Here is a 26,956-nt window from a genome sequence, read left to right as displayed (position 1 = left end):
GATAATCATGAAACTCCAGTTCAAGTTTCTGTCGAACCACGCAGGTCGACGAGACCACGTGCTGCTCCAGAGTGGTACGGTAATCCCGTCTTATCAATCATGTTGTTAGACAACAATGAACCTGCGAATTATGAAGAAGCAATGGTGGGCCCAGATTCCAACAAATGGCTGGAAGCCATGAAGTCCGAGATAGGATCCATGTATGAGAACAAAGTGTGGACTTTGGAGGTACTGCCTGAGGGCCGCAAGGCCATTCAGAACAAATGGATCTTTAAGAGGAAGACGGACGCTGACGGTAATGTGACCGTTTATAAAGCTCGACTTGTGGCAAAGGGTTTTTCACAAGTTCAAGGAGTTGACTACGATGAGACTTTCTCACCCGTAGCGATGCTTAAGTCCGTCAGAATCATGTTAGCAATAGCTGCATTTTTCGATTATGAAATCTGGCAGATGGATGTCAAAACGGCGTTCCTTAACGGTTTCCTTAAGGAAGAGTTGTATATGATACAACCCGAAGGTTTTGTCGATCCTAAGAATGCTAACAAGGTGTGCAAGCTCCAACGATCCATTTATGGACTGGTGCAAGCATCTCGGAGTTGGAACAAACGCTTTGATGAGGAGATCAAAGCATTTGGGTTTATACAAGTGGTTGGAGAATCTTGTATTTACAAGAAAGTGAGTGGGAGCTCTGTGGCCTTTCTAATATTATATGTGGATGACATATTACTGATTGGAAACAACGTAGAGTTTTTAGAGAGCATAAAGGATTACTTGAATAAAAGTTTCTCTATGAAGGACCTAGGAGAAGCTGCTTACATTCTAGGCATTAAGATCTATAGGGATAGATCAAAACGCCTGATAGGACTTTCACAAAGCACATACCAGTGTTCTGTGACAACACTGGTGCCATTGCCTTAGCAAAGGAACCGCGATTTCACAAGAAGACCAGACACATCAAACGACGCTTCAACCTCATCCGTGACTACGTCGAGGGAGAGGACGTGAATATATGCAAAGTGCACACGGATCTGAATGTAGCAGACCCGCTGACTAAACCTCTTCCACGGCCAAAACATGATCAACACCAGAACTGTATGGGTGTTAGATTTATTACAATGTAATTCACATGGTGATGTGAGGGCTAGATTATTGAGTCTAGTGCAAGTGGGAGACTGTTGGAATTATGCCCTAGAGGCAATAATAAATATAGTTATTATTATGATTCATGTATCAAGATAATCGTTTATTATCCATGCTATAATTGTATTGAATGAAGACTCATTTACATGTGTGGATACATAGACAAAACACCGTCCCTAGCAAGCCTCTAGTTGCCTAGTCAGTTGATCAAAGATAGTCAGTGTCTTCTGATTATGAACAAGGTGTTGTTGCTTGATAACTGGATCACGTCATTAGAAGAATCACGTGATGGACTAGACCCAAACTAATAGACGTAGCATGTTGATCGTGTCCTTTTGTTGCTACTGTTTTCTGCGTGTCAAGTATTTATTCCTATGACCATGAGATCATATAACTCACTGACACCGGAGGAATGCTTTGTGTGTATCAAACGTCGCAACGTAACTGGGTGACTATAAAGATGCTCTACAGGTATCTTCGAAGGTGTTAGTTGAGTTAGTATGGATCAAGACTGGGATTTGTCACTCCGTGTGAACGGAGAGGTATCTCGGGGCCCACTCGGTAATACAACATCACACACAAGCCTTGCAAGCAATGTAACTTAGTGTAAGTTGCGGGATCTTGTATTACGGAACGAGTAAAGAGACTTGTCGGTAAACGAGATTGAAATAGGTATACGGATACTAACGATCGAATCTCGGGCAAGTAACATACCGAAGGACAAAGGGAATGACATACGGGATTATATGAATCCTTGGCACTGAGGTTCAAACGATAAGATCTTCGTAGAATATGTAGGATATAATATGGGCATCCAGGTCCCGCTATTGGATATTGACCGAGGAGTCTCTCGGGTCATGTCTACATAGTTCTCGAACCCGCAGGGTCTGCACACTTAAGGTTCGACGTTGTTTTATGCGTATTTGAGTTATATGGTTGGTTACCGAATGTTGTTCGGAGTCCCGGATGAGATCACGGACGTCACGAGGGTTTCCGGAATAGTCCGGAAACGAAGATTGATATATAGGATGACCCCATTTGATTACCGGAAGGTTTTCGGAGTTACCGGGAATGTACCGGGAATGACGAATGGGTTCCGGGAGTTCACCGGGGGGGCAACCCACCCCGGGGAAGCCCATAGGCCTTGAGGGTGGCACACCAGCCCTTAGTGGGCTGGTGGGACAGCCCAAAAGGGCTCTATGCACCAAGAAGAGAAAATCAAGAGAAAAGAAAAAAAGGGAGGAGATGGGAAGGAAGGGGGACTCCCTCCCACCAAACCAAGTCCAACTCGGTTTGGGGGGGGGAGTCCTCCCCCCTTGGACTCGGCCGACCCCCTTGGGGCTCCTTGAGCCCCAAGGCAAGGTCCCCTCCCTCCCACCTATATATACGGAGGTTTTAGGGATGATGTGAGACGACTTTTCCATGGCAGCCCGACCACATACCTCCACGGTTTTTCCTCTAGATCGCGTTTCTGCGGAGCTCGGGCGGAGCCCTGCTGAGACAAGGTCATCACCAACCTCCGGAGCATCGTCACGCTGCCGGAGAACTCTTCTACCTCTCCGTCTCTCTTGCTGGATCAAGAAGGCCGAGATCATCGTCGAGCTGTACGTGTGCTGAACGCGGAGGTGACGTCCGTTCGGTACTAGATCGTGGGACTGATCGCGGGATTGTTCGCGGGGCGGATCGAGGGACGTGAGGACGTTCCACTACATCAACCGCGTTCACTAACGCTTCTGCTGTACGATCTACAAGGGTACGTAGATCACTCATCCCCTCTCGTAGATGGACATCACCATGACAGGTCTTCGTGCGCGTAGGAAAATTTTTGTTTCCCATGCGACGTTCCCCAACAATCAAGACATCCTCGACAAAACGGTCGTCAGTTCCTATTGTCTGTGAGTATTATTGATGTAATTTAGTCTCTAGCTCATCTCCTTAATTATTGCATGTGTAATTATATATCCTTACTATATTATGCAGATTGAAGATCCTCAAATGAAAAAGAGGACAAATATATGACATTGGGTTCATTAACCCAAATACAATAAATGCACATAACATACGTAAAACTCCCATGGTGTCGTGGTTTTGTCACGACAGATGTCCTCCTGAAAGGACTTAGAGATGGAGCCATCGCACCTTGGTGGCGACTCAAAGGGGTTAAGCAGAAGCGAGATTCAGGTTTACCCAGGTTCGGCCCCTCCGATGGAGGTAAAAGCCTACGTCCTGCTTTGTGTATATTGATGGTGGAATCGATTACAAGGGTGTGTAACTCGCCTGACCTAGCTCTCGATGGATTGTAACTTAATCTATCTACCCTAGAGACTCGCCTTTATATACAGGTCGAGGCCCTAGGTTTACAAGAGTCCAGGCCACATCATAAGCCGTGACCTGACATATCTCTAAACCGCCGTGTCTCTCAAGCAAGGAAACTACCCGGAAACTCCTCCTCTTCTTGGGCCTTGAGTCGCCATGTGGGCTCTTGGGCTCGTCCGACTCTTTGCTGGAGATCACCTCACGCCTTCCACATTCTTGGTCTAAGCCCATCTTTGAATCATGAATGTTGAGTCACCATGAACCTGAACCGACCCAATAGGGTAGGTCATACAACGGGTAATATCCCCCAACACATGGGTACAGAGAACAACTTGCTAACTGCGTTACTTCGACAACATGATAGAAGGGAAATATTATTTCCGTGCAACTTCGGGTGAGTGTTACTAGTTGTCTTCTGCACATTATATTTCGCTTACTCGAGGTTAAATGTAATTGATGAGTTATGCGTGCGCAGGTTTCACTTTGTTCTGCTAATCAATAGGCTTGACGAGGGACTAGTACTTGTCTTGGACTCGCTACGTAAAGAACCTACACAGTTAGCGCCGATTACTGAAATGCTCCAGAAGTAAGTTCAATCATTATCGCACCATATCGACAACTTTCTTTCATTTTCCTGATATCAAGTAATCATTTTCTTTGTCGTCCAGGGTTTGGAAAAAGTTCACCAAGACCGGTAAAGTTGAATGGAATAAGGAGCCGCGATTTTCCTTCTCCAAAGTAAGTAGTACTAGCTAGTTTCGCGCATCTCTCATTCATTCTAGTTTCAATACCATTATCATGCTTGATTATTATTTTGATTGAACTCTATTCTCGTAAAGTACTGTTTGAGGCAGGAATCCAGGACTAATTTATGTGGATACTACGTTTGCGAGTGGATTCTCCAGACGACGTGTGAGAACGGCATATCTTTTAAAGAACTTGATGTACGTAAATAATATTCACATTTTTATTTTATTACCATCAATTGTGTTGAGTTTCATTCATATGTATATTGACCCCCTTCTTTAAATTAGATCAAGCGGAAGCGGGAAGAACTCCTACCAACTGATCACATACGAGCAATTCAGGAGGAATTGGCAGGATTCTTTGTTGAGCATGTCATACCCACAGAAGGGGAATATCATCAGGATTTCCTTATCGATGTTGGTAGCTACAGATAGATATTAGCTAGTTAGGGATCGCAAGTGATGTTATATATTTTATATATGTATGATCGTGTACTATATGTAGTAGCGTCGAGTTGTTCGACCAAGCACGGAGAAAGAGAGGTCACTTCTCTCTATATATGTTCATGACGATGTTGTGTAATTAATGATTCCTTCATTTGCTTACTAGCTAGCGTCGAGTTCTCTCTATATTTAGTAGCTACCGTCGACCAAGCATGGAGAAAGAGAGGTCACTTCTCTATTTATGTAGTAGCTAGATAACACAATATGAAACCCCTAAAACCCTCCAAATTCCCTAACCCCCCCCCCTTTCAAAAAAAACCAGTGTCTGTGAGCTGCTGACACGTGGCTGCCTTTTCGGCCCGGTTGGTGTTACCAATTGGGACTAAAGGTCCTCCGCCTGGGCGCCCCTCAGCGGCCACATGGAGCACCTTTGTCCCAGTTCATAAGCCAACCGGGACTAAAGGTTTGGGCCTTTAGTCCCGGTTGGAGAACTGGTACTAAAGGCCCTCTGGAACCGGGACTAATGGTCCTTTTCCTACTAGTGTTGATACTAGATTGCTTCATAACACATGTAGACACAAGAAAAGAAAGAAAACTAATAGAAACCAACTATAATACTAATTATGCAATGCTCACAAGAGAAAGTGTAAATACCGGTAATCATGCATAATGGACAAATATTTTGTTCAACGGGACATAATATATGAAGAAAACATGCAACAAGTGAGCTCTAAATAAGCATAAAATATAGAGACATCAAGCACCCAAGATGCACAAGCTCAAGGGTGCTCAAATACCCAAGAGTAATGAGCTTCTTGACTTTTCACTTCCACACATCAATGTGGAGAACTCAAATCAATGCAAATAATGCAACGACAAGAACACACGAAGTGGTCAAGTACCTCACTCTCGAATCCCACCCCAACAACAAAGGCTATGGAGGAATATGAGAGGAAGAACAAGGAGAACACAAAGAACTCCAAGATCTAGATCCAAGGGGTTCCCCTCACTTAGAGGAGAAAGTGATTGGTGGAAATGTGGATCTAGATCTCCTCTCTCTTTTCCCTAAAGAAAAAGCAAGAATCACTTGAGGGATTGAGAGATAGAAAGCCCAAAGAAGGCCAAAAATGGAGAGGAAATATGAGCTCAAAGGATAGTGTCAATTGGGGAAGAAGACCCCCTTAATAGGTGGGGCTCAAATCCGACCGTTTTACTCAGCCTGCAGTAAAGTGCTACTATCCCTTAAGGCGGCGGTTCAAGGAGTACCAGAGTGATATGGTGAAGTGCTGGTGCGGTAGTGCCTCCGTAGCGGTACTATCATGCATCTATATGAAGTATTACCGCTTAGGATCACCTGATACAGAGAAACAACGGTACAGAGAGGCCCTAGAGCCGAAGTACCACACGAAGCGGTACTACCATCCTAGTACCGCTCTAGTACCATGAAAGCTGCAAAAGGGAAACATAAGCTCCAAAATAAGTGGTAGTGGCAGCGGTAGTAGAATGTTGAAGTACCGCAATAAGTGGTACTACCGCTCTACTACCGTGCTACTTTTGTGAATTGTGGGCAGGCCTACAGAAGTCCCAAAACAAGCACCAGTGAGAATAGTACTAGCCTACGGCTGTATCGCCAAGCGGTACTACCATGGACCAGTGCGTTACTACAACTTAAGTGCTTCAAAAATTCCCAAGCAAAATAAATGGATGCAAGAAAACCAAAACTGCCATAACTTGTGCAAATGAACTCTGATTTTGTCGAACTCAAGCTTGGTAGAAAGCAGACGACAAGGAAATCTTTAGAAGTGGCAAGAGAGATATGCCAAATATATAGAGGTTTGAAACCTCCATGCGTGAAGAATCAGCAAAAACTACAACATCGAAAACACAATAGATGATGCATACGAAATCCGATTTCGATTAACTTGAGCTCGTCATGAAGATGACCACAAGCTCCATAACTCACAATAGAAAAGACAAACAAGATCAAAGAAAGATGATTCCAATGATGCAATGGTTTTAGCTCTCTACAAATGATACGATCATGCTACTCACTAGAAAGCCCCCTTTGATAGTATGACAATCGATCCTATAACATGATCTCCCAACTAACACCATGAGACCGATAAAGAGAAAACCTATCAATGAAAAACCTTTGCCTTGTGCATAATCCACTTGAGCTAGATGATGATGATATTTACCTTCTCAACTTTGGACCACCTTTCTTGATTGCACACGCTCGATGAAGACAATTAGATTGCTCCCCAACACTCCACTATGGGTGAGCCTATCTTAGGCACATCTTCACATGTCCATTATCACAAGAATGGCTGGCAAGCTTCAAGCATGTCCTCTTTGTGATGCTCCACTTGAAGTTGCACACCGCAACCTTGATGAGGTCACCACTTGATGTCATCCTTCATGTGTTATATGATATCTTCCTTTTGATGCATGCCCATGAATATATACCTAAAACCTCAAAAAACTCTCACATAGACCATGGGTTAGTACAAAAAGCATAATGGACAATGTTGCCATACCATAGGATCACTTGGTCCTTCTCGATACATCTTCTATGCTTGTGTGTTGATAAACTTGAATCACTCTTTGTATTTAGTCTTGACCAACCTTGTATCTTCCCATACTCCTTATTAAGATGATGTCTTGAAGGTAAACATGAATCATCACACAATCTTCTTCTTCAAGACATACTTGCAATAGGCTCAACTCTCATATAACCAATCTTTGGATAACTCCTTGAATAGCACCTTGGTCACACATAATCTCCGTCTTATAACCTTGAAACCAACTTATGGTCGTCAAGCAATGTGTATGGACAAACCTTAAAGTATAACTCAAAGCAAGCATTAGTCCATAGGGTTTATCATCAATTATGAAAAACAAACATGAGGCCACCACGCTCTTTTACCGGGGACATCAACGGGCTTCCCAGCCGGAAACTTAGCCAATCCGGTCGTGTCCTGAGAACGAGATATATGCGGCTCTTATCACGGTTGTCTCCATGCGGGGAGGTCTTGTTGCACTTGTTTTACCTTTGACAAATTTCTTGTGCACCGAGAATTTGACAATACATTGTGCTACCACGATGTTGAGGTTTTTCAAAGCAACTTGTGGCTAATTTATGATGGATGAGTTGGAGAACCCCTCCAGGATTAAATCATTTGGAAAGTTGTGCCCGCGATTATGTGGCGACTTGGATATTTATAATATCCTATTATATATAACTTCCAAACTAAATTCAACAAAAATGCACCAACCATGTGAGTGATCGTGATCGTCTCTTTTCAATGGAGTTCGAGAAGAGAAAATGGTAGGGTTATGAATGACTCAAAAGTAGGTGTTCAGGATCACTTCTTGATCATACTAGCTTGCGTGCACTTTGCGTAGGATTTATCTCATCTTGTTCTAGTACTCGTCAGACTAATTCTTGCTACAACATCACCACTTAACCATTTCATATCCATTAAAGTATTATTAGTTTTGATGCCCATGGTAATGAGATTACTGAGTCCCCAAAGACTCACAAATTACTACAACAACTAGGTACAGGTAAAGCCATGCTTTGACGTGAGAGCAATGCTTGTTCTTCGATGACCATAAGATGGATTCCCGGTTGTCAACCTCGGATTAACAGGGTGGATTTCATTTTATTCCGTTTGTGTATATCCGTAGTCAGATCCTGACTTTTGGATAATTATTGAGATGTATGGATGTATTGAGATATTTATGTTGTAGCTACCTTTGTTGTGGCGAGTGTAAGCCAATGCGCGCTTGTATTCTTTTCTACACAATACATGTATTTGTAATGATGCCCACCTTGTTAAACGTTTTAATATGTGTTTCTAGCCTTGTCAAGAATTATCAGTTGATCGGTTAGAGCCACATGTTGGGTGTTACAATTTCTAAACAACGAAAGGCAATGAAATTGTATCATGTTTCAATTTCTCGTTATTGGTCAGTTCCAATTTCAATTATGTGATATTTAAAGCAAGTTCCACGGAAGGAAATTGCAATGCCAAGGTGATATTATATGCAATATGTATGAAATTGCAATATTGAGGCGATGTTGAACACGATGTCAATGACGCTGCAATTTCTTTATGTGAATAAAAAAATATAGGCCCTAACGGGTGGGTCAGCAAAATATAGAGTTCATGTTATGTCAACCATCGAGGTATTTAATTTTAGATTTGGTTTACAACTTTGACCAGATCGATGATTTTCTAAATCAATTGGGAGCAATCGACCTATACAAACGTATCAATAAACCGATATCCCTCCCACCCCTAGAAAGAAGTGACAATATGTGATATTGTAGCACCAATATAGAACATGCAGCCATCAATGACATTTTCACACAAAAGTATGGATTGATGAGCAAATAACACTGAAGCAAACCGCTGAAGGCCTATCTAACACGTTGCATTATAAATAAAGAGACACTCGATGGTCCACTCCCTCCCCTCGCCAAACCAAATACTCACTCAGTTTTAAGATATAAGGCGTATTAAGTTTTCGAAAAGTATATTATCTTTTACTTTGACCAAGTTTAGAGCAAAAAATATTGGCATCAACAATACTAAATCAATACAAAAATATTATTTCATGATAAATCTAATGCGATTTTATAGTATGTATATTGATATATTTATCTACTAATTTGGTCAAACTTAAAAAGATTTGACTTCTCAAAAAATTACACCTTATATTTTGATACACACGAAGTATTTTTTTATTGATAATCCAACAACATTGATGGCGCAGCAAAGCGCGTCCAATCCTTCTAGTATAAACTATGCTAAACCTATTTATCAGATTTTGGTAGCATGACTGGTGTGCTGATTATTTTATGGTAGAAAAAAAATGCCTTTTATTAAGAATAGACATAATGTGCCTTTGCTTTTTAATAGTGAACACTTCTTCTTTTGAACGATAACATTTTGAAGAAAAATAACAGAAAACAAAAAAAATAGGAAAGAGAATTAAAGAAAAATAATTCCGTAAAAAAGGTAATATTCTAGAGTTCCTTGGTTTTTCTAGATTATTTTTGACTTTTGAAATCTGCAATTAAAAATTCTATAAGGTTCTAAATTTTTTTGTTCTCGTAATAATTTTCAAGACTTGGTCCAAGAATCTACTTTTTTCCACCGAAAGGTGTTTTTATTATTTAATATCTCCTTCATGGTATTACCATACCTGAGGGCAACTCCAACGGATGTCCATTTCGTCTGTCGCCGTTCGTTTGGGTCCTTGCGGACAAAAGTGATGGCCCAACGCGCGAACTCATTGTCAAAGCACGTCCGCTTTGCGTCCACGCCGACCCATTTCCGGCTCAGATTTAGGACTGAAATGCGTCGGCGCGGATTTGAAGCGGACGCGTGTGCATCCTTTCTGTGTTCGCATGTGGCCGACCTGGCCTACGTGTCACACAGCCACCCACCAACGTGTGCCTGCTTATTTAATTCGATGACCCACTCCCACCCACCTCTCTCCTATTATTTTAATACCACAGTGCTGCTGCCTGCTTGCTTCTCGTTGGGTACATGTGTCGACCCATTTAAGAAAACAGACATGGACGGACCGACGGACAATTCAAACTGACAAAAGCGGACAAAAACGTTGTGTGTTTGGGTCGCTCCGTTGGAGTTGCTCTCATAACTTTTCGATTTTACAGTTGAGAACTAAGAGCATCTCTAGCAGACCCCGTATAAGTGGTCAAACCCGTATTTTTTTGCGTTTTATAGTTTGGATCGCAAAAAGTGTGCAGAACAAAAATTGTAAAAGTGGTCCAACCCGTAAGTTTTTAAGGGGCACGGTAAAACCACACCCGAAACCCTTATTTTTGAAGGTTGGAAGGCTGATTTTAGGGGGCCCTGTATATCGGTCAAACCTCCTCGAAGCAAACACGCCGCTGCGGATTTGGTCGAAATCCGTCCTAAACTTGCGTGAATTCATCACCGCACGCTGAAAAAGGCCGCTGAACGCTGCAGTCGATCGCCATCGGTTTAAATTGGACGAGCTCGACCTCGCCATGGCCTCCCATAACCACAGCCTGGCCGCCGGAATCTTCCCAGCACAGCAGGCAAAGGGGCACGGCTTGGCCGATGCGGGTGGCAATAGAGCAAGTCGCTAACGACGGAGGCGACGGGGCATGGCTGGCGGGCGACAAGGCGTGGCCGACGAGGCTGGGCGCGACCGACGTGGTGATCGAGCGCGACCGATGGGGACGGGCCGCGGCCAACGGACGAGGGGGTGCGGCCGACGCGCAACGGGGCACGTCTGATGGGGTTGGACGCGGTCGGCGTGGCCGGCTAGAGGCATGGACGCCGGCCGCCGGACCGAAGGAAGGAGCTATTTACCATAACTTTATAGTTTCTGTTCGGACATAGCTGGTTTGAATACTTAGAATGCATTTTTTAATTATATCTCTGTTTTACGGTTTACGTTTTTACAAGATGTGGTAGAGATGCTCTACGTCTGGAATAACTGAACAGTCCATGCAGCAAGATGAACATTTTCCCCTTTTATCCATGGTCACCACCTGAAGCAGTAGACACTATAATTGGTAGAGGCCAGTACAGTATTTTAATACAATATCTCTATCTGCAGTACCTTCCGTTTGTCTACTATCCTTCCTTTCTGGAAAAAAATAAAGTGTTGGAAAAAAGTCGTGAGACCCATGAAGCCACACAGTGACCCCACAGAGCAGCTTAGCCACCCAATTAGCTGCTAGTCAGCTACCCAGCGATTCCCTGGCCACCACCGCCCGGGCGTATTCCTCTCCCGGCCGGAGACGCTTTGCTTTAAGGACCGACTAGTCCTAATCCCAATCCATGCCGCTTGCTCTTTTATAAGTGGCGCTGCGCTTTGGCCAGCACGAGACGGTGGCCACTGCTTTTTGCAACCACTCTTCTGATTGGTTCCATTAATCTGGTCAAATTCGCTCAACCAATGGTAGCAGCAGTACGGTTTCATTAGCGCTGATCCTGCTCGGAATTATTTTGGATGGGATGGCTTTTGCAATTTCGATCTTAGAGCATCTCTAACTCGAGCCAAAAACAGCTTCGAGCGTTAGAATATATATTTGTAAGCGCCGAACAGCTCTAGCGGAAGCTGTAAAATACTGCACGTGCAAAAGAATTTTTTGACACGCACTAAGACTATCTCTAGCACATTCCGTATAAATGATCAAACTCGTAATTTTTTGTGTTTTACTGTTTTGATCGCAAAAAATGTACAGAACAGAAACATTAAAAATGGTCCAACTCATATTTTTTTAAGGTGCACGGTAAAGCCACACCCGAAACACTTATTTTTGGAGGTTTGAAGGCCGATTCTAGGGGGGCCATATACCGGTCAAACCTCGTCGGAGCAAATACGCCGCCACGGAGTTTGCCAGAATCCGTCCTAAACTTGCCGGAATTCTGAATTCATCACCGCACGTCAGAAAAGGCAGCTGTACGCCGCAATCGTTCGTCGCCGGTTTGAATTGGACGATCTTGAACTCGTCATGGCCTCCCATGATCTCAGCCTGGCAGTCAGAATCCTTCCAGCGCGGCAGGCAAAAGGGCACGACTCGGCCGGCGCGGCTGACAACCGAGCAAGTCGCTGATGACGGAGGCAACATGGCATGACCGACGGGCGACAAGGCGTGGCCGGCGAGGCTAGGCACGGGCGGCGTGGTGATGGGGCACGGCCGACAGGGTTGGGCGCGGCTGGTGTTGCCGGCACGGCCGGTTGGAGGAAGGGGCGGCGGCGGCCGGGCCGGAGGAAGGAGCTCTTTATCGCAGTTTTGCAGTTTGTGTTTGGGCATAGCTAAAATAAAACCTTAAAATGCCTTTTTTTTCGATCCGTATCTCATTTTTACAGCTTGCGTTTTTATATAGTCTGTTAAAGATGCTCTGAAATCGCAAGCTGCAAATTTAGTGCACTACATCGCGCACGCATAATTTGCATTGTGTGTTATTTTGGGTGTGCGTTTTTTAGCTGACCCCAACATGCTAAAAGATGCTAAAGTGACGAGTAAATTTTTTAAGCCTATGTTAGAGATGCTCTTAGTAGCAATCTAGTAAGATGTCAAAAACAGAGGAATCTCCCGGTTCTGGAGAAAATTATTACTACTGACTACTCCCTCTGTTCTTAAATATATGTCTTTTAAATTTTTTTACCAGTAGACTACATACAAAACAAAATAAATGAATGTACACTCTAAAGTATGTCTATATACATTTATATGTAGATTTTTAATGAAACCTTTAAAAAGACTTATATTTAGGAACGGAGCGAGTAGTGCCGAGGATCTAGTTCCGAGACGTTGAATACTTTGCACATTGATTAGGATGAGAACACTATTGTATTTGCGGTACAAAGATGAAATGTAAAAATATGAGGGCAACGCCATCTTGTTGAGAGCAACCGGCAACAGCCACTTGAGTTTTTCCCCTGTTGAGCATCGTTGTCGCCAGCCATCAGGAACTCAGAAATTGCACAAACGGCAGCCGGAGAAAAGAACAAAGATGATGATAATACACAAGAAAAGGAGGCTGCTTGCTTACGCCGAAGGCTCTTTTCGACACCAATGGAAAAAGGGGCGAAGAAAACAAACAGAAAAGGAAAAGGGTGCGAAATAGCAGAGTACTCCAACTAACAACCGCGGCGCCGTCCGGCCGCCGCCACCACCACGCCAGGTTGCGCGGTCCCACCACGAACTGCCGGGAGCTCTCGTCTCTTCTAGTTCTAGTCCCGCCGCCGCGAGCCAGGCGCCGCGCCGGACTCCTCGGCGACGGAGGCGAGCTTCTGGAGGTTGAGCTTGACGACGGTGTCGGTGAACATCCTGGTGTCCTCCTCGGTGTTGCCGTCGGGCACGTCGACGACGTAGGACTCGACGACGACGCAGTAGGGGCCCGGCTGGAACTCGGTGACGGAGGTGACGGAGCGGTAGTTGCGGAGGCGGTGCTCACCGCCGACGACGCTGAAGCTGAGGATGTGGCGGTCGTCGTCGAGGATCTCGAGGCGCTCGGTGCTGGTGGAGGCCGGGAGGCCGGACACGACGGTGACCTCCCGGACGCTGCCGACGCTGGCCCCGTCGCCGGCCGCGAGCGCGCAGGTGCGCACGAAGTGCTTGTACCGCTGCGGGTTGCCGAAGCTGCGCACGATGGGCCACACCGCGCGCACAGGCGCCGCCACGCGCTGCGCCACCAGCGACGTGCAGGTGGCCCCCGGCGCCCGCCCCGGGAAGGTGTGGTGCGCCCGCACCGTCCCCTCCAGCGCCGCCCGCTCCGCCTCCGTCACCCCCTCCCGCAGCGCCCGCTCCATGTGCGCCTCCATCACCACACGCACAAGAACGCACTGTCTCCCAAAATCCAGCTAGCTACCACAGTAGTATCTCTCCGTAGTCTCTCCCTCTCCTTCTCTGTTTCCTGATGGGGTTGGGGATGGGGGATGGCTGGGATGGTTATATACCTGAGGACGTGGGGGGAGGGCGAGGGAGAGGGGAGCGACCGATCGACATCCATGCACGGGGTATGGAGCGGGAGGGAGGGAGGGAGGGAGGGAGAGGTAGCTAGCAAGGCGCGGGTTACGAGGAAGCCGACAAGCAGCAACTTTTTCACTCGAGGATTGTACAGACGATGAATTGGTGCCAGCGTGCGTGCGTGGGTTTGCGTTTGGGAAACAACGTCCACACACTCATGGTTTCTCTTCTCCTTGGGTTATGTCAGTGGGCGAGCAGGTTGGTAACGTGCGTTTGGTTTTAGCCTAGGCTTCTCTCACTAAATTATTTGACTAATTAAATTTCTGGTTGAGGTTTTACTGGCCCATGATCTGCTAACACTAGCGAAGAAAAATAAGCTAGAGTGGGCAAGGGAGCATTGACCTGCCAAAAAGAATTGGTCATGATGTAAACAAAGATAAGTCTCTGGTCATGACTAAAATATTGACACGGTAGTTTTGGCCCTATAACCTACCCCTCCGTTCCTAAATATTTCTTTTTTTAAAGATTTCACTATGGACTACATACAGATATATATAGACATATTTTAGAGTGTAAATTCATTCATTTTGCTTCGTATGTAGTTCGTAGTTGAATCTTTAGAAAAATAAATATTTATGAACGAGGGAGTAAGAGTTAAAAGTACCATGTCCAAGAAATTGTCTAGGATGTGATGCTTTAGTCATATACTTGCAATACTTACAAAATTACATCCCATCATCGTCAAACTTGCAACAAATGTGATTATTCAGTCCTAAGCCAATCAGAGAGAGCCAAGTGGCGCCCAGGTGGCCAAGCGAGTCGTCGCCACACATATTGCATAACCCCCCTATCGCTATTATTATTCCATCGCATTGCAACCCACCTGAATTAAATTGGACATATTTCTCTCCTCGCATCCGTGTGCTTTGTTCGTCCTGTGCTCGTTGTCAACAACACAGACAAATCGTTCTGTTTTGAGGTCGATTCATGGTTGTCTAGTGCTAGGGTGTGGCTATGGTTCTTGCCGCGTAGTAAAGCTAAATTTTTGGGCGATGATTTGAGGCTAGGGTTTTGTGTGGTAAAGTAGGGCTTTAGGCCGATAAAGTAGGAACTTCAGCCTATGATTCCTCGGTGAATTTGCAATTGGAAGTTGTTTGCCAGTGTCTATCAATCAATTTAGGGCTAGGGTTTTGTCCTAGATATTTGTGATAGATAAATTAGTGCCAAGTTTCTAAACTATGTAGTTCATTTATGCTAGTGTTGTGTTCACATGATAGTTGTAGGTATGCAATGCCACCAGTTCGGTGCTCATGTTCATGATTTTGAAGAAGATTTGTTGCACCTTTGTAGTTTAGTAATGCGACTAGTTAAACTGAATTTGTGCAGTTAACTAAATTTTGGATGTAGTGTTTAGTGATTACAATGTACTATTTTGTAGTTAAGTGAATTTTGGATACAATGTTCACTAACGCCACTAGTTAACTCAAATTGTTTTGTTAACTAAATTTTATGTAGTTAACTGAGTTTTGTGCACCTTTGTAGTTCGGTTTTGTTGCTGATCTGTTTAGTGCTTACAGTGTCCACTTTTTGGATGCAATGTGGGATTCAACAAATGGGCAATGGGTGGATACTCCTTTTCTACGGCGTAACTTGAGCGTGGTGGAATTTTCCGTTAACCAATCAGTAAGCTAGAGTACCGGAACCCTTCTATGGAGGTTCTAGACAATGTTGATTCTACCACTTTCTCATATGTAGTCCTTGAAGAGCACCTAATTTGGTTGGGATATCCAGCGTGTGAACACATAATTTGTTGGTGCATACCTGATAAACCAATTTCATATGATTTCACTAGTGGAGAAAGGGGTATTAGAACCGGTTGGTAAGGGCCTTTGGACCCGGATACACATCCGGTGCTACGTATCCGGGACTAAAGCCCCCCCCCCTTTAGCACCGGTCTCTTACAAACCGGTGCTAAAGGCCTCCACGTGGGCGCTGAAGAGTGCGCGCAGGCGGAGGACCTTCAGAACCGGTTGGTAACCCCAACCGGTCCTAATGCTTTTTTTTTCTTTTTTTTCCTTTTCTTTTCAGGGTTTCCGATTCCGTATTTCGGTGTTTCCGTGTTCCGTATTTTCAGGGTTTTCGTTTACGTGTTTCCGGTTCCGTATTTCCGTTTACGTCTTTCCGATTCCGTGTTTCCGATTCCGTGTGTCCGTGTTCCGTTTTTTATGAACACGTAATCGGAAACACGTATCCAGAAACACCGATTCCGTGTTTGCGGTTAAGTGTTTCCGATTCCGTGTTTGCGGTTAAATGTTGATGCACCAAATAAAAGTACATATATACATGTAACACGAAGTACTGGACTGATTATTATTATATAATTTGAAGTTCGTTTCCTATAGCTGTATACTGGCATAGAGAAGGGAGCTGGCTATTGGTTCATAGGATGGAAAAATTCTCCGCCTTCATCTATGACTTGTGTGAGGAGAAATCCTGCCAATTCCTCTGCAACTGCCTTGCAACGTTGGATTGGTCTTAGCATCGCCCGCTTTCGTTGCAGCTTTAAAAGAAGTAGATGAAAACAATTAAGTTATGAACAAAACTAACATAATTGATGGCAACATAAATAAAGTTGTGAAGATCCGGTTACGTACCTCTAGATTTCTGGAAGTACGGGATTTCTCATTGATAATCCTGTGAATGTACTCGCAAACGTAGTATCCACAATAGTCAGTGCCCTGTGGTTGTTGCGGGACGCCCTATATACGAGAACATAATTCAGTCAAATTAATAATAATCAAGAGAATGGTAATGGTATTGAAACCAGGGTACGTAGTACTACTTACTTTGTTAATCTGAAAGTGGAGCTTGTCTGCCCATGTACCGGGTTCTTCCTTGATGAACATTTGCCAAACCCTGGCCGACAAAGAAAAATGAATACAAGAGTTAATTATTACTTATTTGATATCAGGAAATGAACGAAAAAGAGGCCGATGAACGAAAGAGGCCGATATATATATATATATATATATATACCTTTGAAGCATCTGACGCGCGCTCTTCCATTTGTCAGCGTCCCAGGTTAACGGGTCCCAGACTTTAACTTGTCCTTGATCGATTCTAATGATGAACAATATGAAGTGGGACCTGCGCACGTGTACACACGCAGTCATGCATACTCATCAATTACACTTAACATCAGGTAAGCAAAATGGAATGTGTACAAGACAGTAACACTCACTTGAATCCGTAGGGCCAAAGTATTTCTTTTTTGGTACTTTGTCGCTTCAAAAACCTTAGCAAATCATCCGGTGTATCCTTGTTGAACTTTTCTATTATCTCTTGATGAAACGAATACGGGTCAATGAACCCAAAGTCCCAGATTCCTGCCAGCCTGCATTCACGAATCTTCATTCTGCATAGTAGCGTACAAAAAGAATGTCTCGTGAGTGATAATTATACGGGCAATGAACGCGAGCTTAACTAAATAATTAAATTACACAAATAAATCACTTACAAACAGTAGCAGCTGACGATAGCTTTGTCGAGGGCACGTTGATTGTACATCTGGAAAAAATCATCGAACCCAACCTCCACACCGTACTCTCCGAAGTAGTGTTGATCCTGAACTGCCGCCATGATACAGTCTCTCTTTTGCCTTGCGGCCTCCAAGTACCAGCCATGTAAATTCCATAGTTGGGTTGTTAGAGCACTAGGATTTTCGACCAGAGGGTGCTCGGGCTTATATTTATATACCACATCAGCAATAGCGTAACATACGTCGCCCATGCGTGGACCGGACACTGAAGCCTGGTCAGATAACACCTTGAGCGGGGCAATTGACTGTGGTTCTTGTTGTCCGAGCTGGGGAACTTGTTTCCCGCATTTCGTCTGCTCCGCCTACTTCATCTGTGCGGTGTGCATCTTTTCAATGAACCGTTCATAGTCTGAAAGGGGCGGCGGTGGCGGCGGTTCAGGATAATATAAGTTGTCGATGGTGCGCTCAATTTTCCACTTTGGTACGTTCTTCAGAGTTTCCTTCCAGATGTATGGAGGGGCCTTCAGGGGAAACCGTGCGAACCATGCTTTGTTTTTGGCTTTCACGGCCTCGTCTAGTTCCTCCGGAGTCATCAGGCCTGGTAACTTCGGGGGAGTCTTGACTTTATTGGGTTTCCTTTCTCTCTTCTTGGGAGGAGTCCCGTTTCTTCTGAACTGCAGCTTCCGCTTTGCCGTACCCGTAGTGGGCGCATCCGTCGGCTCACTGGAGTGCACGGGCGATGGACTCTCGGCCTCGGGCTCCCTATCTTCGTTGTGGGGTGGACTTGGAGGTGCGTTGGGGGGTGGACTTGGAGGTCGTGCATTCTCTGTACGAAAGTGAAAAACTATTAAAAATAGGCTTACATGTGGTGCAACATTCAGTAATTGTTGGAGGTGGTGCATAATTGTACCTGGAGGAGTCGGTGGCCTTGGCGCCGCGTTAGGAAACACGATGTGTTTCTTCTTCCACAAGATGATACCAAGCTCCATTTCTCCCAGTGTCTTCTCGCCTTCACCTCCACGAATATCAAGCTCAATTGACTGGCATCCCGGCGTAATTGTTGACAACCCGACACGAGCATGGGATGCTGGAATTTGACCACCATGGTAGGTTGCTCCAGGTTGATTCGGTAAAGCATAGCCTGACGCCACCATGAAGGATATGTTCCCCATTGGCATATGTATCTCATAGTTTGTCTTCTCCGTGACATCATCCACGGGGTAGTGAGGCGCCGACGGTTCGACTGCAGGACCGTCTTCTAGCTGCAGCTGCGTGGAACCCACGCTGCTTCTATGCTGAGATGGGATGGCATCTGGTACAGGATCGTCTTCTAATTGCTGTTGATCAGCGTCAGGTGCAGGATCTTCTTCCTCCTCTTCAGTGTCAGGTACAGGGTGTCCCCCTTTCTTCAAGAGAAACGCCACCTTTTCTTCTAATGTCTCTATCCGTTCCAGCGCCTTCCTCTTGCTTCTACCACGGCTTAAGTAAGTGCCAAGGTCCGCCGGAAACCCTTGGTTCCACGGGGTAGTGGCTCCAAAGCCTCGTGTTCGTCCCCACTTTTCGGGGTTCCCGAGTGCCTTCGTCAACTCGTCGTTCTCTCTATCGGGAACAAAAGTTCCTTTTCGAACAGCTTCTATTGCCTTCTCTAGATCTGATACGACTTGTGTTATTTTTTCCGACCATGGTCCCTCCGCAACAATCATCCCAGTCTCAGCGTCCAACGTTGCCCCATGCGCGAACAACCAGAACTTGGACCTATCGGGCCAGTCATGTGTCTGTGGAATGATATTTCTTTTCAGAAGCGCATCTTCATAGCGTCGCCACCTAGGCAGGGCAGTCATGTAGCCACCTGACCCCAAAATATGGTGATATTTCTTCTTCTTCGCATTCTCCGTATTTGTGGCTGATCGGGATGTAAAGACACCCGATTTCTTGTACGCCTTAAAATCAGGCCAAGCGTCTCTTATCTTCACTAGGTGCCCAGTGAAAACTGGATCTTCGTCCTTATATTTCTTCCACAAGTCTTTCTTCCACCTCTGGAATTGTGTGGCCATCTTCTTCAAAGCCCACTCCTCGACTTTCTTCTTCTTATCTTCCGCTACGCTGAAATTTAGCCAGACCGTGTCGCAAAGCACTCTTTTCAATCTGTCATCGACATAAGTAGCTCCAACGTTGGTGCCGGTCTTCGGCTTATTCCATTCTATTAAGTTGATCGGGACCAGGTCTCTTACAACAACTCCGCACTGATTTACAAAGTTGCGATAAGTTTCTGGGGGTTCCAGTGGTTTGCCATCAGTAGCAACTTTATCGATCGAGTACCTTGCAGTATCTTTCAACCTTGCGGCCGGGCCTCGTTTCGACTTTGTCTCAGTACTTGCGCTAGGTGTTCCGGAGGGCACCTAAACGGGAAAATAATGATTCGTTAGTAAGTGCAATACAAATTAATTGTTGCGTCAACAGTGACTTGAGATATACATTGGCAGAGTTTGTTCCGGAGGGCACTTCTGCATCTACTACATCTTCTATATTCTCAGCTCCGTCACCGGAGTCGTTCAAAAATTGATTGCTAAACGCATGCCCACCGTCATCATCATGATATATGGCCATTGCATCTTCAAAAATCATCTGGCACATGTATCTTTCCTTCTCCGCCTCACCCATTCCGCGAGCTGATCGGCGTGCTGATCATGTGGTTCTTGGGGATCCATAGCTCAACACCTGCTAGTAACAAGAATTTAACTTAGCAAAATTATTTGCGGAAAAGTTTTACGGAACCGGAAATTTTACGGAAAAGTTTTACGGAATCGTCGGAGTCGTAATCATCGCAAAGTTTTACGGAATCGTCGGAAAGTTTTACGGAATCGTCGGAAACTTTCCCCGCAGTTATGGAATCGTCGGAATCGTAGGAAAGTTTTACGGAATTGTAATCGTCGGAAAGTTTTACGAAATCGTCGGAATCGTCGGTTTAGGGTTTTACGGAATCGTCGGAATCGTCGGTTTAGGGTTTTACGGAATCGTCGGAATCGTCGGAATCGTCGGTTTAGGGTTTTACGGAATCGTCGGAATCGTCGGAGTCACCTCACGTTGCACGAATGTTGACCGACTTCGTCTATAGGATTTGTACGTCGGAAAGTTTCGAATGTTGACTGAAAAAGTGAGTCTACTAGAATCGTCTTCCTCGCTTTAGCGACATAAATGATGAAGGCGGCTTCAAATCGAGCCGTGAGAGCATCTCTAGCAGGTACGATTTGTACGTCGATAGAACAAATCCCGTAACTTTTTTTAGCCGTGAGAGCCGTGAGAATATGCATGATCACGTAACTTTTTTTTATAGGATGTCCTATTCGGGCCGGAAAAAAACTAATATCGACGGTTATAATTACAAGCATACAACAATATGGATATACGAAAATATGAATATACCTTACGTGAAGAAGACGAAGTGGGGCGGCGCGCGAGGAGGCAGCGAGGAGGCGGCGCGAGGATCGGCGAGGAGGCGGCGCAAGGAGGCCGCGCGCGAGGAGGCGGCGAGGATCGGCGAGGAGGCGGCGGCGCGGCGAGGAGGCGACGGTGCGGCGAGGAGGCGGCGAGGATCGTCGGCCGGCGAGGTGGCGCGAGGAGGCGGCGGCGCGGCGAGGAGGCGACGGCGCGGCGAGGAGGCGGCGCCGAGGATCGTCGACCGGCGAGGCGGCGAGGAGAGAAGGCGAGGAGAGACGCGCGGGAAGGCGAGAAGTTGGCGACCTCGGAGAGGTATAGACCCTTTAGCACCGGTCTATGTTAACAACCGGTGCTAAAGACCCTTTAGCACCGGTTGTTAACACAGACCGGTGCTAAAGGGTCCAAAAATTGGGCGCGAACCGAACCCACCTTTAGGACCGGTTGTTGTTACAGACCGGTCCTAAAGGTTTTTTTCCTTTTTTCTATTTCCTGTTTTATTTTTCTTTTTGTTTCCTTTTTCTTTTTCCTGTTTCTTCTTTTATTTTTCTTTTTTCCTTTTTTCTGTTTCCTGTTTTCTTTTTCTTTTTGTTTCCTTTTTCTTTTCCTGTTTCTTCTTTTATTTTTCTTTTTTCCTTTTTTCTGTTTCCTGTTTTCTTTTTCTTTTTGTTTCCTTTTTCTTTTTCCTGTTTCTTCTTTTATTTTTCTTTTTTGTTTCCCTTTTCTGTTTTCTTTTACATTTATTTACAAATTGTCAAAATGTCATTTTTACACTTAAAAAATAAAAATGATATTTATCAAAATGGTCAAATTTAGTGGAAACTGGTCAAATTTTTAATATTTATCAAAATGGTCAACACAATTACATAAAAGGTTTAATACATTATTACACATCACCAACAACACCCCCTATCTATTTTTCTTCTTGCCTTTCTTCTGATTGCGCCGTAACCATGGACTATCTTCATCATTTAACGGGATGCTTGGATCATCTTTGACTTTGAAGGGAGGAATTTCATCAAATTTATTGTAATCTTCTGACATGTCTGTCTTGTCCTCGACTCCCACGATGTTTCTTTTCCCTGAAAGAACTATGTGGCGCCTTGGCTCATCGTCTGATGTATTCGCTTCCTTATCTTTTCTTTTTCTCGGTCTGCTAGACATGTCCTTCACATAGAAAACCTGAGCCACATCATTGGCTAGGACGAAATGATCATTGCCGTACCCAAGATTCTTCTGATCCACTGTTGTCATTCCGTACTTCGGGTCTACCTTCACGCCTGACAGGTTGAACCATTTGCACCAGAACAAAGGGACTTTAAAGGAAGGTCCATAGTCAAGTTCCCATATCTGCTCTATGTAACCATAGTATGTGACCCTTTGCCCGTTGTCGTCTTTTGCATCAAACCGGACGCCACTGTTTTGGTTGGTGCTCTTTTTATCTTGGTCTGCCGTGTAAAATGTGTTACCATTTATCTCGTACCCTTTAAAGGTCAATACAGTCGAAGATGGTTGCTTGGCCAACAAGTATAGCTCATCTTCAACAATGTTGTCATTAATGAGACGTCTTTGCAACCAACCGCCGAAAGTCTTCGCGTGTTCTTTAGCAATGAAATCTTCAGGTTGCTCCGGGTATTCCGAGCATAAAATATCCTTGTGTTCCTGGATATATGGAGCCGCCAAGCTGGAATTAACTAGAACTGTGTAGTGTGCTTGAGTGAAAGATTGCTCGTCCATACATGTTGTTGATTTCTTTCCTAGCGTGCCTTTTCCACGCAGTCTCCCCTCATGGCGCGACTGAGGAACACCGATCGGGTTCAGGTCAGGAATAAAGTCAACACAAAACTCAATGACCTCCTCTATTCCATAGCCCTTGACCATGCTTCCTTCTGGCCTAGCACGGTTTTTAACATAATTCTTCAAGACTCCCGTGAACCTCTCAAAGGGGAACATATTGTGTAAGAATACAGGACCGAGAACGGAAATCTCTTGGACTAGGTGAACTATGAGGTGCGTCATAATATTGAAGAAGGTTGGTGGGAACACCAACTCGAAGCTGACAAGACATTGGACCACGTCCTTCTGTAAACTTGGTAGAGTTGCTGGATCGATTGCCTTCTGAGAAGTTGCGTTGAGGAATGCACATAGCTTCACAATGGGTACTCGCACGTTTTCTGGCAGAAGCCCCCTCAATGCAATCGGAAGTAACTGGGTCATGATCACGTGGCAGTCATGAGACTTTAGGTTTTGGAACTTTTTCTCTTCCAGGTTTAGTATTCCTTTTATGTTCGACGAGTAGCCAGACGGGACCTTGATACTGCTCAGGACTTGGAAAAAGATCTCCTTCTCTTCCTTGGTAAGAGCGTAGCTGGCAGGACCTTTGAAATTCTCTCGATTCATCAGGTCGTCTCGTTCGTGCATACGTTGGTGGTGCAGCCGTGCTTTTGGTGTATCTCTCGACTTCTTCCCATGCACGCCCAGTAAGTTTAGCAGGTTCACGCAAATATTTTTCGTCACGTGCATCACGTCGATCGCAGAGCGAACCTCTAGGAATTTCCAATAGGGTAGTTCCCAGAATATAGATTTCTTCTTCCACATGGCTACGTGGTTGTCGGCGTCATTTGGAACAGATTGTGCGCCAGGACCCTTACCAAAGATTACTTTTATATATTTGACCATGTCATATATATCAGTACCTTTAGGGAGGGTTGGCTTCCTCCGTGTATCTGCCTCGCCTTTGAAATGCTTTCCTTTCTTTCTTACAAGATGCCTGTCTGGAAGAAATCGATGATGCCCCGGGTACACATTCTTGCCTATATGTATACTTTCAGTCTCGCCTAAACAGTGTGTGCATGCGCTGTATCCCTTGTTTGGCTGTCCTGAGATGTTACTAAGAGCGGGCCAATCATTGATGGTTACAAACAGCAACCCTCGTAGGTCAAATTCCTCTTGTTTGTACTCGTCCCACACACGTACACCTTCGTCAGCCCATAACTCTAAAAGTTCATCAACCAGTGGCCTCAGGTACACATCAATGTTGTTGCCGGGTTGCGACGGGCCTGGGATAAGCACTAGCATCATAATGAACTTACGGTTCATGCATAACCAAGGAGGAAGGTTATAGATACATAGAGTCACGGGCCAGGTGCTATGACTGCTACTCTGCTCCCCAAACGGATTCAGGCCATCTGTACTTAGACCAAACCTTAAGTTTCTTGGGTCACGTGCAAAGTCCTCGTACTTATCGTCGATGTTTCTCCACTGCGACCCATCAGCGGGTTGTCTCAGCATATCGTCTTCCTTACGGTCTTCTTTGTGCCATCGCAGCAACTTGGCATGCTCTTTGTTTCGGAACAAACGTTTCAACTGTGGTATTATAGGAGCATGCCACATCACCTTGGCAGGAACCCTCTTCCTGGGGCGGTCGTCGCCCTCAACATCACCAGGGTCATCTCGCCTGATCTTATACCGAAATGCACCGCATACCGGGCAGGCATTTAAATTCTCGTGCTGACCGCGGTAGAGGATGCAGTCATTGATGCATGCATGTATCTTATGCACTTCCAATCCTAGAGGGCAGACAACCTTCTTTGCTTCGTACGTAGTGCAGGGCAGCACGTTATCTCTTGGAAGCATCTTCTTCATTATTTTCAGCAGCTTTTCAAATCCCTTGTCATATATTCCATTCTCTGCCTTCCATTGCAGCAATTCCAGGGTAGTGCCCAGCTTTTTCTGGCCATCTTCGCAATCTGGGTACAACAATTTTTTGTGCTCTTCTAACATGCGCTCCAACTTCAACCTCTCGTTTTCACTTCCGCAGTTTATCTGTTCTTCACGAATGACCTGACGAAGATCATCATCAAACTCATCAACAATGTCCTCAAGTTCAGGCTCGTCTTCCCCCATTTCAGTATCACTGTGTTCACCGAACATAGGATAGTTATCATTATCCTCTTCTTCTTCATTGTCTTCCATTACAACCCCTCTTTCTCCGTGCTTGGTCCAACAAAAATAACTGGGCATGAAGCCTTCTTGCAACAGGTGGGTGTGTATGGTTCTTGAGTTAGGGAAATTCCTCTTATTCTGGCATTTTTTACATGGACAAAAAATAAATCCATTCAGCCTGTTTTTCTCAGCCACATTGAGAAAACTATCCATGCCATTAAGGAATTCGGGACGACGTCGATCACTGTACATCCATTGCCGGTTCATCTGCATTATATAAATTTATCAAAAACCATTATGCTAAATCATCATGACTAAATTAATTAATTAATACAAAAAGTTCATCACACGTTAAAACCAAAGTAGCGTAGTGACCATACATATATAGTTCTCATAAAAACACACACTGAAACCAACCATAAAAACTCTCTCTAATTAATGCATTTAAAAACAACAACAAATGCGATCAAAATCGCAACAAAGGTAACAATTGACCCGACGGCATAATGATACCAAGCCTCTTTACTAATTGCATATTTTCTAATCTTTCTAATCTTCAGACGCATTGCGTCCATCTCGCTCTTGTGACCATCGACGACACCGGCAAGAACCTTTTCCAAGGTCATCTTCTCTCTTTCAGTTTTTTCCAACCTTTCTTCAGTTTTTTTCAATCTTTCTTTCAGGCCAACATTTTCTTGTTCAACTAAGTGTAACTTCTCAACAATAGGGTCGATTGGCATTTCCGGTTCCACTACCTCCTAGATAAAAATATCTTTGTCAAGTTGGTCGGCGTAATTAATTGTCATATAATCAGGAAATGAAAATATGTAGTTATAAAAGATAATATACCACATCCGAATCATAGACTGGACGAGGGCCAACGGGGACGGATATCAAAACCGTGGCGCTATACATATAAAAAAATCTTACACAATAAGAAAATTATATACAAGTAAATATGTAAATCATACAAATCAAAATTTGTTTTGGTAAATAAAAACAATAGGCTCACCAAGGTTGTGTCGGTGACGGGGCGATCGACGGCGGTGAGGAAGGGGACAAGGCGCGCGACACTAAAAAAAACCACAAATCATAATTAAATTTGAGCTCAAATTGCATATGTATACATAAAAAATGATGAACTCTCTCTAGCTTAGGCATTTCATCAAACACCTAGCTAGCACAACAAAGATGAAATGAGCAAGAAAATGAGCAAAACTTGCAATACCGGAAGAGGGAATGTTGATGCTAACCGTAGGACCGATGGGTGCCAACAATCTTGACAAATGGTGGAGAAAAATGGGGATGGATTAGAGCTCCCAAGAGGAAGGAGAGAGCAAAAATGGAGTTGAGCTCGAGCTAGAAAAAATGGAGCTAGAAAAAATGGGGTGGAATATAGGGGTGCTCGGGGAGGAAGGAGAGGAGGGCTTTAGGACCGGTTTGTGTCAAAAACCGGTGCTAAAGGGTCTGACAGCGGGGCCCCGCAGTTGCTGCAAAAATGAGAAAACCTTTAGCACCGGTTTGTGATACAAACCGGTTCTAAAGGGTCTGTCCACTGGGCCCCCCTCCCTGCAGCAAACGGTCCAAAAACCTTTAGGACCGGTTTGTGTTACAAACCGGTCCTAAAGGCCTTGCGGCCATTTGCTGCAGGGAGGGGGCCCAGCAGACAGACCCTTTAGAACCGGTTTATATCCAATCCTGGTCCAATGTGGTTGGCTCAATGCCCTATTTTCTACTAGTGTTTGGTCATAAATTAGTGGTAATGATGACGCGCAAAATATAATCAAAGCTAGTGTTGAGCATAAAGTGCTAACAGTCATGGTTGACCATTCATATTTCAGCAATAATTTCAGGGCTGATTTGATATGCACATTGCCGTGAGTTCAGAGTCCTCTGAGAATG

General features: G+C 44.8%; 1 protein-coding gene across 1 annotated transcript; it reads right to left on the bottom strand.

Annotated features, from left to right (window-relative positions):
• Window positions 1-12,968: 12,968 nt before the first annotated feature.
• LOC123409860 (abscisic acid receptor PYL9-like) lies at window positions 12,969-14,198 on the bottom strand. Its single transcript, XM_045102730.1, has one exon. It carries the CDS (start codon window positions 13,989-13,991, stop codon window positions 13,401-13,403), a length of 591 nt encoding a protein of 196 aa, XP_044958665.1. The 5' UTR covers window positions 13,992-14,198; the 3' UTR covers window positions 12,969-13,400.
• Window positions 14,199-26,956: the final 12,758 nt, after the last annotated feature.

The sequence above is a fragment of the Hordeum vulgare genome, chromosome 7H (genome assembly GCF_904849725.1).
Source record: "Hordeum vulgare subsp. vulgare chromosome 7H, MorexV3_pseudomolecules_assembly, whole genome shotgun sequence".
In the NCBI taxonomy this organism is placed as follows: domain Eukaryota; kingdom Viridiplantae; phylum Streptophyta; class Magnoliopsida; order Poales; family Poaceae; genus Hordeum; species Hordeum vulgare.
This window is presented reverse-complemented; position numbering and strand designations above follow the sequence as displayed.

Excerpts from the sequence above, each read along its gene's own strand:
- LOC123409860 (XM_045102730.1), bottom strand. The coding sequence starts at position 13,991 with ATGGAGGCGCACATGGAGCGGGCGCTGCGGGAGGGGGTGACGGAGGCG.